General features: G+C 47.3%; 1 protein-coding gene across 18 annotated transcripts in view; it reads left to right on the top strand.

The window, feature by feature from the left end:
- Positions 1-12,777, top strand: part of Zfp462 (zinc finger protein 462) — a 139,073-nt gene that overhangs the window by 63,529 nt on the left and 62,767 nt on the right. For 11 of the 18 annotated variants that reach the window (XM_030253536.1, XM_006537917.4, XM_030253544.1 and 8 more), the window contains 4 exons: positions 237-5,830; positions 6,664-6,828; positions 8,795-9,081; positions 12,070-12,188. In XM_030253536.1, the coding sequence (XP_030109396.1) occupies positions 237-5,830; positions 6,664-6,828; positions 8,795-9,081; positions 12,070-12,188 (6,165 nt within the window). The remainder of the gene's footprint in view (positions 1-236; positions 5,831-6,663; positions 6,829-8,794; positions 9,082-12,069; positions 12,189-12,777) is intronic. The other 7 variants (XM_030253543.1, NM_172867.3, XM_030253540.1 and 4 more) reach the window with 6 other exon arrangements.

Here is a 12,777-nt window from a genome sequence, read left to right on the forward strand (position 1 = left end):
AGAACAAATCTTACAGTTGATGAAACTAGTCTTTATTCTGTATCCAAAACAGTCTATGATATCTTCATTATTAGCACTGTGTGAGCAGCCTTCAGTGCATCTCCAGTCATCATGCCTGTTGAATGTGATGCTTATTCGAGAGTAACTGAAATGATGGTGCTGTTTTGTGTGTTTGAATTTCATATTCTCTTTCGCTTTACTTTTCTCATTTCAATCTTCTTACATATTCTCTGCAGGTCAAAGTGCAACTGCGTTGGGGAGCGGAGGTTACTATGGCCACAGTCCAGGATATTACGGTCAGCATATTACCCCTAATCCCAAACCAACCAACAAATTTTTTCAGTGCAAGTTCTGCGTACGCTACTTCAGGTCAAAAAATCTCCTCATAGAACATACTAGGAAGGTCCATGGAGCTCAAGCTGAAGAGAGTCCCACAGGACCTCCTGTCCCAGGATCCTTAAATTATAATATCATGATGCACGAAGGATTTGGAAAGGTCTTTTCTTGCCAGTTTTGCACATACAAATCACCTCGGAGGGCAAGGATAATTAAGCATCAGAAGATGTACCACAAAAACAGTCTGAAGGAGTCCACAGCGCCACCACCTGCCCCTGCTCCACTGCCAGACCCTCTGGTTCCACCTGTGTCACTGCAGGACCCCTGCAAGGAACTGCCGGCAGAGGTTGTTGAGCGCAGCATCTTAGAATCTATGGTCAAGCCTTTGACCAAGTCTCGGGGCAACTTTTGTTGTGAGTGGTGTAGCTACCAGACCCCCCGCAGAGAACGCTGGTGCGATCACATGATGAAGAAACACCGCAGTATGGTCAAGATCCTTTCTAGCATCCGGCAGCAAGAAGGGCCTAATGTCTCTGAAGCGCAGAATGATAATGAACCCAGCCCCACCTCCAACTCCACCTACCTGTCCATGAATGCTGCGAGCCGGGAGATGCCCAACGCTAACGTCTCCAATTTCAGGGGCTCCATGGGCAACTCCATCATGAGACCTAATTCTTCTTCAACTTCCAAGTTTTCTTCTTCTATGTCTTACCCTCAGATGAAGCCGAAGTCACCTCATAATTCTGGCCTTGTGAACTTGACGGAGAGGTCCCGTTACGGAATGTCTGACATGACGAATTCATCTGCTGACCTGGACACTAACAGCATGCTAAATGACTCTAGCTCTGATGAGGACTTAAATGAGGTAGACAGTGAGAATGGTTTAAGTGTTCTGGATCACCAGGCGTCAGGACTGTCTGCAGAGCAGCTCATGGGCTCTGATGGCAACAAGCTGTTAGAGACCAAGGGGATTCCATTTCGAAGGTTCATGAATAGATTCCAGTGTCCCTTTTGTCCTTTCCTCACCATGCACCGCCGTAGCATTTCCCGCCACATAGAAAATATCCACTTATCTGGAAAGACCGCTGTCTACAAATGTGACGAGTGTCCGTTTACTTGTAAGAGCTCATTAAAACTCGGGGCTCATAAACAGTGTCACACGGGTACGTCGGATTGGGATACTGTGAATTCTCAAAGCGAAAGCCTGTCTTCCTCGTTGAATGAAGGAATGGTATCTTACGAGAGCTCCAGCATCAATGGTAGAAAGTCGGGAGTCATGTTGGACCCCTTACAGCAGCAGCAGCCACCACAGCCACCTCCGCCACTACCACCACCACCACCACCACCATCACAGCCACTGCCGCAGCCTCCACCTCCACCGCTGCAGTCACCACACCAGGTGCCACCACCAACCCAGCAGCCACAGCCACCCACACAGGCCCCACCTTTGCACCCTTACAAGTGCACCATGTGTAGTTATTCCACCATGACTCTGAAAGGGCTAAGAGTCCATCAGCAGCACAAACATTCATTCTGCGACAACTTGCCAAAATTCGAGGGGCAGCCCTCGAGCCTACCACTGGAAAATGAGACGGATAGCCACCCCTCTTCCAGCAACACTGTGAAGAAAAGTCAGACCTCAATTCTTGGATTGTCCTCCAAGAATAACTTTGTAGCTAAGGCCAATAGGAAGCTTGCTAGTGACTTTCCTCTTGACTTATCACCTGTGAAGAAGAGAACAAGGATTGACGAGATAGCCAGCAATTTGCAGAGCAAAATCAACCAGACCAAACTGCAGGAAGACGCGATCATCAACGTCGAGGACGATGAGGAGGAAGAGGATGACAACGAAGTCGAGATCGAGGTTGAACTGGACAGGGAGGAGGAGGCAACGGACCCCATCATGGAGGTGCCCACTGCCTTTTCAGCCCAACAGATCTGGGCCAGAGACGCTAGTGAGGCCCAGAAGGAGCCCAACTACAGAAGTATCACTCATGATTACACTGCCACCAATGGGGCGGAGATCGAGCTCACGCTTTCTGAAGACGAAGAGGATTACTACGGCTCTTCAGCAAGCATGAAAGATCAAGTGTCCAATGCGGCTCTGCTGAACACCCAGCCCGCTATCTATGGGACGGAACCCAGTAATGAAAATACCGATTTTGGGGACTCTGGAAGGCTTTACTATTGTAAACACTGTGACTTTAATAATAAATCTGCCCGGAGTGTTAGCACCCACTACCAGCGAATGCACCCATACATTAAGTTCAGCTTTAGGTATATCTTGGACCCCAATGATCACAGCGCAGTGTACAGGTGCCTGGAATGCTATATTGACTACACCAACTTTGAAGACCTCCAACAGCATTATGGTGAACACCACCCAGAGGCCATGAATGTACTCAACTTTGACCATTCGGACCTGATCTACCGATGTCGGTTTTGTTCTTACACTAGCCCGAATGTCAGAAGCCTGATGCCGCATTACCAAAGAATGCATCCCACGGTGAAAATCAACAATGCTATGATCTTTTCAAGCTACGTTGTAGAGCAGCAGGAAGGGCTGAATGCTGAGTCCCAGACCCTGCGGGAGATTTTGAATTCAGCTCCCAAGAGCATGGCGACGTCCACGCCTGTGGCTCGCGGTGGTGGCTTGCCAGCTACGTTTAACAAAAACACTCCTCCCAAGACCTTTACTCCAGAATGTGAAAGCCAGAAGGACCCTTCAGTGAACACCGTTGTCGTTTACGATTGTGACGTTTGCTCGTTTGCGAGCCCCAACATGCACTCTGTCTTGGTTCACTATCAGAAGAAACACCCTGAAGAAAAGGCCTCGTACTTTAGGATCCAGAAAACCATGCGCATGGTGTCTGTGGACAGAGGCTCTGCCCTTTCCCAATTATCATTTGAGGTGGGTGCTCCAATGTCTCCCAAAATGTCCAACATGGGTTCCCCACCCCCCCCACAGCCCCCGCCACCAGACCTCAGTATTGAGCTTTACTACTGCAAACACTGCTCCTACAGCAATCGGTCAGTTGTGGGGGTGCTTGTTCACTACCAGAAAAGACACCCAGAAATAAAGGTCACTGCCAAATATATCAGACAGGCTCCTCCCACAGCTGCAATGATGAGAGGGGCTGAAGGGCTCCAAGATTCCCCTCGGCCTCCTGCTCCCTTGCAGCTGAACAGTTCTGAGAGAGATTGCCCTCCTGTGGAGACTGAGATGTTTTTTTGCCAGCACTGTGATTATGGGAACCGGACGGTCAAAGGCGTCCTCATTCATTATCAGAAGAAGCACCGGGACTTCAAGGCCAATGCCGATGTGATCAGGCAGCACACAGCCACCATCCGAAGCCTCTGTGACCGGAACCAGAAGCCTGCCAGCTGTGTGCTTCTCCCTGCTTCCGGTATGGAGCGGGACAAAACGAAACTTCGAGCGCTCAAATGTAGGCAGTGCTCGTATACCTCCCCCTATTTCTATGCACTGAGGAAGCATATCAAGAAAGACCACCCTGCCCTGAAGGCCACAGTCACGTCCATCATGCGGTGGGCATTTCTAGATGGCTTGATAGAAGCTGGCTACCACTGCGAGTGGTGTATCTACTCCCACATGGAGCCCAGTGGTTTGCTCCTGCATTATCAGAGGAGACACCCTGAGCATTATGTAGATTATACTTATATGGCTACCAAACTCTGGGCTGGGCCAGACCCATCCTCTCCCACTCTTACCATGTCAGCTGAAGCCAAAACATACAGATGCAGGGACTGCGTTTTTGAAGCCGTCTCCATCTGGGACATCACAAACCATTACCAAGCGTTCCACCCCTGGGCCATGAATGGTGATGAGTCTGTGTTGCTGGATATCATCAAGGAGAAAGACGGTGTAGACAAGGCCCTCCTGGCACCTGAAGAGTTGATAGGCCCTGTGAATTGTGAAAATAGTATACCCAACCCCCTTCCCGAGCAGGAAGCTGAGTGCCCAGAGGATGCAAGACTTTCCCCAGAGAAAAGCATTCATCTGGCTTCAGCTAACCCTGCTATATCTTCCACCCCATACCAGTGTACAGTGTGCCAGTCCGAGTACAACAACTTGCACGGCCTCCTCACCCATTACGGGAAGAAGCATCCTGGTATGAAAGTGAAGGCTGCTGATTTTGCCCAGGATATTGACATCAACCCAGGTGCCGTCTACAAATGCAGGCATTGTCCGTACATCAACACTCGCATCCATGGCGTCCTGACCCACTATCAGAAGCGACACCCGGCCATCAAGGTGACCGCTGAGGACTTTGTGCATGATGTGGAGCAGTCTGCTGACATATCCCAGAATGACGTGGAGGAGACAAGTAGGATTTTTAAACAAGGGTATGGTGCCTACCGGTGCAAGCTGTGTCCTTACACACACGGCACTCTGGAGAAACTCAAAATCCACTATGAGAAGTACCACAACCAGCCTGAGTTTGATGTCTTTTCCCCGCCTCCTCCGAAGCTGCCAGTGTCCCTTGAACCTGAGATAACCACTGAAGTGAGCCCCTCCCAGGTCTCCGTGACGGAGGAGGAGGTGGGAGAGGATCCTATGTCCACTGCTCACTTCTCTACCTCGCATCTGGTCTCCCACACTGTGTTCCGGTGCCAGCTCTGCAAGTACTTCTGTTCCACTAGGAAGGGCATTGCCAGGCACTACCGGATCAAGCACAATAATGTCCGTGCCCAGCCCGAGGGCAAAAACAATCTCTTCAAGTGTGCCCTGTGTGCCTACACCAACCCCATCCGCAAGGGACTGGCAGCCCACTACCAGAAGCGCCACGACATTGATGCATATTACACCCACTGCCTTGCGGCCTCCAGGACCATCAGTGACAAGCCCAACAAGGTGATCATCCCATCCCCACCCAAAGATGACTCTCCTCAGCTGAGCGAGGAACTCCGGCGGGCTGTGGAGAAGAAAAAGTGCTCCTTATGTTCCTTCCAGTCCTTCAGCAAGAAAGGCATTGTGTCCCATTATATGAAGCGCCACCCGGGGGTGTTCCCAAAGAAGCAGCATGCCAGCAAGTTGGGGGGCTACTTCACAGCGGTCTACGCAGATGAACACGAGAAACCCCCACTGATGGAAGAAGAGGAGAGAAGCAGCTTTGAGAGGGCCGAGGTGGAAGGCGAAGCTCAAGACATCGAGTGGCTCCCGTTCCGCTGCATCAAATGCTTCAAGCTGTCCTTCAGCACGGCGGAGTTGCTGTGCATGCATTACACAGACCACCACAGCAGGGACTTAAAGAGGGACTTCGTCATCCTAGGCAGCGGCCCCCGCTTCCAGAACTCCACCTTCCAGTGTAAGCACTGTGATAGCAAATTGCAAAGCATAGCCGAGCTGACCTCACACTTGAACATCCACAATGAGGAATTCCAGAAGCGTGCCAAACGCCAGGAGAGGAGGAAACAGCTTTTGAGCAAGCAGAAATATGCAGATGGTGCTTTTGCAGATTTCAAACAAGAGAGGGTAAGGATATGTTTTGATTTCCCTTCCCCCAGGAGGCCTCTCATCACTGGTGCCCACATGTACTTCGTTGCCAGCCAAACTGCTGCAGGCTTCCTATTGACTTAGCTTGCCAGAGAGCTCAATAAGTCAGTTAAACATTTCGAGCTTGATCATTCCCCATTCTATGCTCACCCCACTCCACGGTCCTGTCCTCCTCCCCTTCTCCCTCTGACTCCTCCGATGGCTCCCGGGGGAGGGTTGGGGTGGTTTCGATGTGTGTCTTCCTGCCAAGTAGTGTTTTCTGAAGCCTCGTTTTAAAAAAAAAAAAAAAAAAAAGACAGTGGTTGCTCTTCCTAAGGCAGTTGTGGGCTACCTCTTGTTACCCTTAGCCCTTCTCAGCCATGACATGGTCTCCGGTGTTTGCTTCGGGAACCTAACATCTCAAGGAATTCTCTCTCTCTCTCTCTCTCTCTCTCTCTCTCTCTCTCTCTCTCTCTCTCTCTCTCTCTCTCTCCTCTCTCCTCTCTCTCTCTTTCTTCTTAAATCAAGAGGTTCATTAAAGGAATAGCTGTTGCAACATGCCACCTGCGCAATCAAAACTGGTCTGAAAGCCAGATAACTTAGAGACCGCGAATCTCTACTAAATCTCTTCTCACCAGCTGGAACCTAAGTGGGTTCCAGAGACGGCGACTAGTAGGCAATGTGCCATGACTGATGAAGTCTATATATATATAATGAAACACTTTAACCTGCTGATCCTCTTTAAAATACAGTATCCAGTAATCTGTAAGAGTAAAATGCCTGCCTTTGAGGGAGGGCGTGCTGTACTGATGGCTACCACTGTATTTTACCAGCCTTTTGGTCACTTAGAAGAGGTGCCAAAGATCAAGGAGAGGAAAGTGGTGGGCTACAAGTGTAAATTCTGCGTGGAAGTGCATCCAACGCTTCGGGCCATCTGTAACCACCTCCGGAAACATGTCCAGTATGGTAGCGTCCCGGCTGTGTCGGCTGCTGTGAAGGTGAGAAGGGGAAGGTCCAGGCACCTGGTGTGTGTGTGTGTGTGTGTGTGTGTGTGTGTGTGTGTGTGTGTGTACGTGCACGTGCGTGTGCCTGTGCACTTGCAAATATCTGAGTTATTTATTAACCCATTGCCTGGCAGAGTGTGGCTTGGGATGCCGGCATTCTTGAGTTATGCTTGGCTTGCTTTGGCTTGTTCTGATTTCTTTGCAGGTTGGACCTTCCACATCATTCCATTTAGGGAAAGGTTTGATCTAGTTTCTGATTCTGAGGGACAGTCTGGTGGAGAAAGATGACCCCACATTCTCATCTAAGAGGCTTGGGGTCACATGATTTCATGCTGGTTGTCTCTAGGTCATTCTGAGCTGTCAGAGCTCATGGGAGGAATGAAGTGGACTATGTTCCCATCATCCAGGTCTCCTCCTGCCTCACTCCTACTGTCATGTGCCTGAGCGTGGGACAGTCCAGGAGAACCTGCATTTTGCTTCTTTCTAGGTTCACTGAGTTATGCAAGGGGCATTGATCAGATAGAAAGCTAAGAGCCTGCCTTTAAGACCTGGTTTGCTTGCTGTACGTCTCTTTCCATGTGATGCTGCCAGCATCTTCCTTCTTTCCCCTCACCTTTGCTAGGCTACCTGTTTTAGATTCCACAGTACAAATAGCAGCTACTGTTTCAATAGCCAACTCCCCATTCCTACCTTCTAGAATGTACTTACCACTTCTGAACACAGAAATTAATTCAGACTTCTGCCCTTTCCATCTGGATATTGGAATATATTTTTATGTTTGCTCTTTCTTGACCTTTGTCTCCTGTTTACTCTGAAGGTAAAGCTTATCTTTTCTTGAACACTGAACCCTTGGCTTTGAGAACACTGTTAACCCAGGGACAGAAGCGAAAGCTTCCACACTTGACTGTAGTCAGTCCCAGGCTTGCTTCCGAGACTCACACAAGAGGAAAATCAGTATTCCAGGAAGCTGCTTCAACAACTGATAGCTTAAAAGTCAAACTGCTCCTTACTTTTTGGAATTAACCACATAGTAACATTCATTTGAAGGTGGCATTTCTGTCTGGAAGCAGGGAACGATTGAGTTTTCTTGTCAAATGGCCCAAGGTTTTTAGACAGCCAGTATCTTAATTGCTGTTCTATTGTTGTGAAGAGACACTATGACCAAGGCAATACCATGATGAAGAAAACATTCAGTTGGGGGCTTGGTTACAGTGTCAGGGGGTTACTCCATCATCACCAGGGTGGGTATGGGGAGTGTGCTGAAATACTGGGCATAGTACAGGAGAAGTAGCTGAGAGCTTTATATCCTGATTCATAGGCACAGGCAGAGAAAGAGAGAGACCTTGGACCTGACATGGGCTTTTGAAACACCAAAGTCCATCCCTAGAGACACACATTCTCTAACACGGACACACCTCCTAATCCTTCCCAAACGGTCCTTGGTCCCAAACAGAGACCAAGCATACAAGTATATGAACCTATGGAGGCCATTCAAACCACCACAGCTGTACTATGCTTTTTGTTGTTTTCTTCCTTTCTCATCCCTCCCCAACCCTCCCTTCCTCTCCCCCTCCGTTCCCTCTCCCTTCAGCTCTCCTCCTTTCTTCTCTCAGAGTCATAATCCGAACCCAGCTTTATTTTGGAATCCATGAGATCACAGTTTACATTTTCTTTCTGAGTTTGGTAGCAAGTGAATGAACTTCAGATTGGGAAAGCCCATGTCACATGTCTCAGGCTCTCTTATTTCCAAATTTATGTTGCCTCAAAATCAACACCACTGTGGAAGAAGCGACTCTCAAGCTGGTCTTTTCTGTATGCAGAGCCAGAGATGCAGGGGAGAAAACATTGATGGAAATTGCTGACGAGCTTGGGAGAATGAAGGGAAAAGAAGAAAGCTGGAGTAGTAACAATGGATATTTATTTTGTTGGTGGGGCATGTGTGTGTGTGTGGTTCTCTTAGCAGGAGGCTGAAGACCCTTCCCACCTGTTCCTGGATGGATTGGAAGCAGCCAGAGACGCCAGTGGCACACTGGTGGGCCGGGTGGATGGTGGACACTGCTTGCTTGATGCAATGTTGGAGGATGAAACCCGGCCGGGGGGATACCATTGCAGTCAATGTGACCGGGTCCTGATGTCCATGCAGGGGCTGCGTTCTCATGAGAGGAGCCACCTGGCCTTGGCCATGTTTACCAGAGAGGACAAGTACAGCTGCCAGTATTGCTCCTTTGTTTCTGCATTCAGACACAAGTAAGTGTTACTGGGTAGTCCCTCATTGTCATTGGAAGGCGTACCATAAAGAAGGGAACTAAGCTGTAGCAGGAAACAGATACTCAGATGACTCTGAAATCTCCTTTCCTGGTTTCTACCTGCTGTGACCTTGACCTATAAAGTGGACTAAGAGTAGCCATGAGGAGATGTCATTAGATTTATCTGTTGTGGGCATTTGAAAAAAATGAGACAGGACTCGGTATGATTTACTCAAGAGAAGACAGTTTCTGCGAGCAAATGTTTTTCCTGATAGACCCACCAAATAGCCAAAAGTTAAAGAAATCATTTGAAGAAGTCAAGTTCTGTTTGGAAAACCAAGGGGTTAAAGATGGCAGGTTAGTCCAGTTAACCCTTGTGACTGGAGAATCATTGGAAGGTAACAAGGATTCTGGATGCTAAGGATTTGCTCGGGATCAGCAAGGTGGAGGGGTGAGGAAGGCATCTTTTGCCAAGCTTCACAACCTCAGTTCAGGTCCTGGCACTCACATGGAGAAGTCAGGAGAGCTGACTTCTGCACATGGTACCTTCTTCATGTTGCAAGTGCATGGTAACACACACACACACACACACACACACACACACACACACACTTAAGAATTGCTAAAAGTTTGGGGAGTCTAAGAAGTAGGAATGCCCCATGCTCATTACAGCTTTGAAAGTAGGAAAGTGGGTGATAGGAAGGAGTCAGGGTCTAAGGGAAGGAAACTTTTTGTTACATAAATATTCTTCCTGTAAGCCTGGCAGAATATTGAAGGTAGTTAGCTTACTGCTTATCTCTGTGGTAATTGAAAACGAGTGAGGCCTGTTGGCTTCAGAGTTCAGACAGAATGACTAAAAGCAGGAGAAGCCGTGTTTCTCTTTAGAGAGTAGGAGAGATGACACACTTTTTACTCTGATACAGAGCCTAACATTTAGTCTTTGCCTGCGTGCGTCCATACTGTGGCATTAACACTGGCCTTCTCGGTTCCTTAAGTATTAAACCACACTGCATGATACCCATAGACCCTCAGTAAGTTATTTTGAATAAAAGAATAATTTATGCCTGGCATTATGCCTTGGAAAAAATGTGAAGATGGTTGGGGTATAATTGCCTTACTTAAAAAAAAATGACTGGACAAAATAAGGTACATTAAAAAAAAAAGATGCTGAGAAAATGCTGATAAATTTAACAAAGGAAAATGCGCCCTATATTTGGGCTCAATGAGAGGGTTTTATAGATTATGGAAACTGGAGTCAAGTCTTGAAAACAGGAAGGTTGAAAATGACTGAGAAGAAGTCAGGGTAGGGAGAAGAGAGGGCCCAAGGTGGGAAGGTGGCAACTTAGGTTGAGGCCTGGCTGGTGGTTCAATTTAAATAAGCCTAAACTTACATGAAGAGGAATTGTAGAGTTTACTCCTGGCTACCTAAGTAGTCGTCCTATTAGGATGTCTATAATGCCAGGAATTAGTATATTATAATTACTGCACTAGCAAAAGGAAGAGTCTGGACTGAATAACATTCATAATTACTAACAATTATTGCACCTGCTGATACAGCGGGTGCTATCTTAAGTACTTTCAGCTATTTACAAAACACCCCATGAGCTATGCTTGGCCCATTATTACCTCCATATTATAGATGGGAAAAGTAAGGGCTGAAGAGACTAAATAGTTTTCCTGAGGCCACATAGCTTATAAGCAAATAGCTGGGATTCTGTGTCAGACAGTCTGACTGACTATATGCCTCAGCCAGGGAGATCAAGTTAGAAGAAATCCTAGGAGCTCATTTAAGAAGTTAGGGGTTGGATTCAGGAATGCATCAGTAAAGACCAAATAGCAGAGCAGAAGTGGCATCCAGTTTCGAGTCTTCTTGGTTGGGAGAATGAATGGCAGGGCCACTTATGGAAATGAGGAGCATTGACTTAGTAGGAAGGGGTTGAGTCTGTGTTCACAGGATGAGTACACGTGAGTCACTCAGGACAGAATGTCAAGTCTCTGGGGTCCTGTATGAACGAGAACATCCCACACCTTGTTGGCTAGATTTATTACTTCTCAGACTCATAGTTATTAAGACGTACTAGGGGTTCATTCTAATTAAGTAATGTCCTCATAAATTGCTTCTGGAAGAGTGATGTATGGCACCTATGGTTGTAATTACCAGAAGGGGTTTCCACCCCAGCCCTTGCACACATGATTCCTTGAAACACAGTTGTATTGTGCTCCATATCGGTATAGACCTTGGAAACAGCGCAGCCTGTGTGAGCAGGTCATGCTCTTTGAACTCCTCTTTCCTTCCTGTTCCTGCAAAAAGTAGAATTAATGATGTAAGAAAGGAAAGCCCTTGCTACATTTCTTTAACCTTCCACCATCTCTCCCCACCCTCACCCCATTTCTCGATGTGAATTAGATAGGCACTCTCACTAGAGAGCTGGGCAGAAAAACCTTCTTAGAGCATGGTTTTGGATGACCATGACCCATGCTCTGCGAAGAGAAAACTCATGATCTGCTATAACTGTTACTATGAATCCATCTCTCAATGCAATAAGAGCTTCTTTCTCTTTCTCTTTCTCTTTCTCCTTCTTCTTCATCTTCTCCTTCTTCTTCGTCTTCTCCTTCTTCCTCTACTTCCTCCTTCTTCTCCTCCTCCTCTGAAATAGTTTCATGTAGCTGTCCTAGAATTTGCCATGTGACCAAGGCTGGTCTTGAACTCCTGATGCTTCTGCCTGTACCATCCAAGTGCTAGGATCAGAGTTACGTAAACCACTCTAGGCTTTGAAAAAGATCATTACGCTCTTCCTCCAGATTCTCCTCCTATTAAAAATGGCCTATTAAAAATTAAACTCTGTCCTCCCTATTTATAGTAACGGTGCATGTCACCATTAGAAAACAACAGGGAAGACTTGGACCAGCTTAGAATTTGGGTGTTTGGAATAGTGGTGGGAAAGTGTCTGTGATTTTTAATCCTGCTTTCCTTTCCTTCCACCTGAAGCTTGGATCGCCATATGCAGACCCATCACGGACACCACAAACCGTTCCGCTGCAAACTCTGCTCTTTCAAGTCCTCCTACAACAGCCGGTTGAAGACACACATCCTCAAAGCCCATGCTGGTGAGTAGGTCCTTGGGGTGTCCTTCAGTACTCTCTCAGGTTGCCTACCTCACAGCCTTGAATGAAACTGAAAGTTTCCCCTACCGGAACGAAATGCAATTTATACTTGGGATGGTTGCATGTACAGTTTTAAAGAGAAAAGCAAAATGAAATTTTATTCATAAAACCAGAGTAACCACCAGTGCTTTGTGTGACTGATGTCACTAACAGCTTAGAAGTAGACTGTTAGGTTTTTAAAAGAAATTTCTAAATTACCTTGGCTGGATCATGGGATGACAAAAACCTGTTTTTGAATTGTTAAAAAAAAATCCACTAAAGCTAATTTCTACATGAGACCTAACACACACTAACACAAAACTCAGGAAGCATGGGGTGACTCAGGAGATGCTCATGTCTTTTCAACTCAAGTCCCGAGTGTCCAGGAGCTGTGCTGTTTTGATCACTACATGGTGTTCAGCCCAGGCCGTGCACTAAGCCGCGAGGGCCATCAGCTTACCCATGTCTATAGCATTCCAAACGGTGGGTACTGTGTGATTTCCCGTGTGCCTTGTGCACTTTGCAGCACTCTGAGCGGTCCCTTCAATTTTGC

Source organism: Mus musculus, chromosome 4 (assembly GCF_000001635.26).
Source record: "Mus musculus strain C57BL/6J chromosome 4, GRCm38.p6 C57BL/6J".
Lineage (NCBI taxonomy): Eukaryota > Metazoa > Chordata > Mammalia > Rodentia > Muridae > Mus > Mus musculus.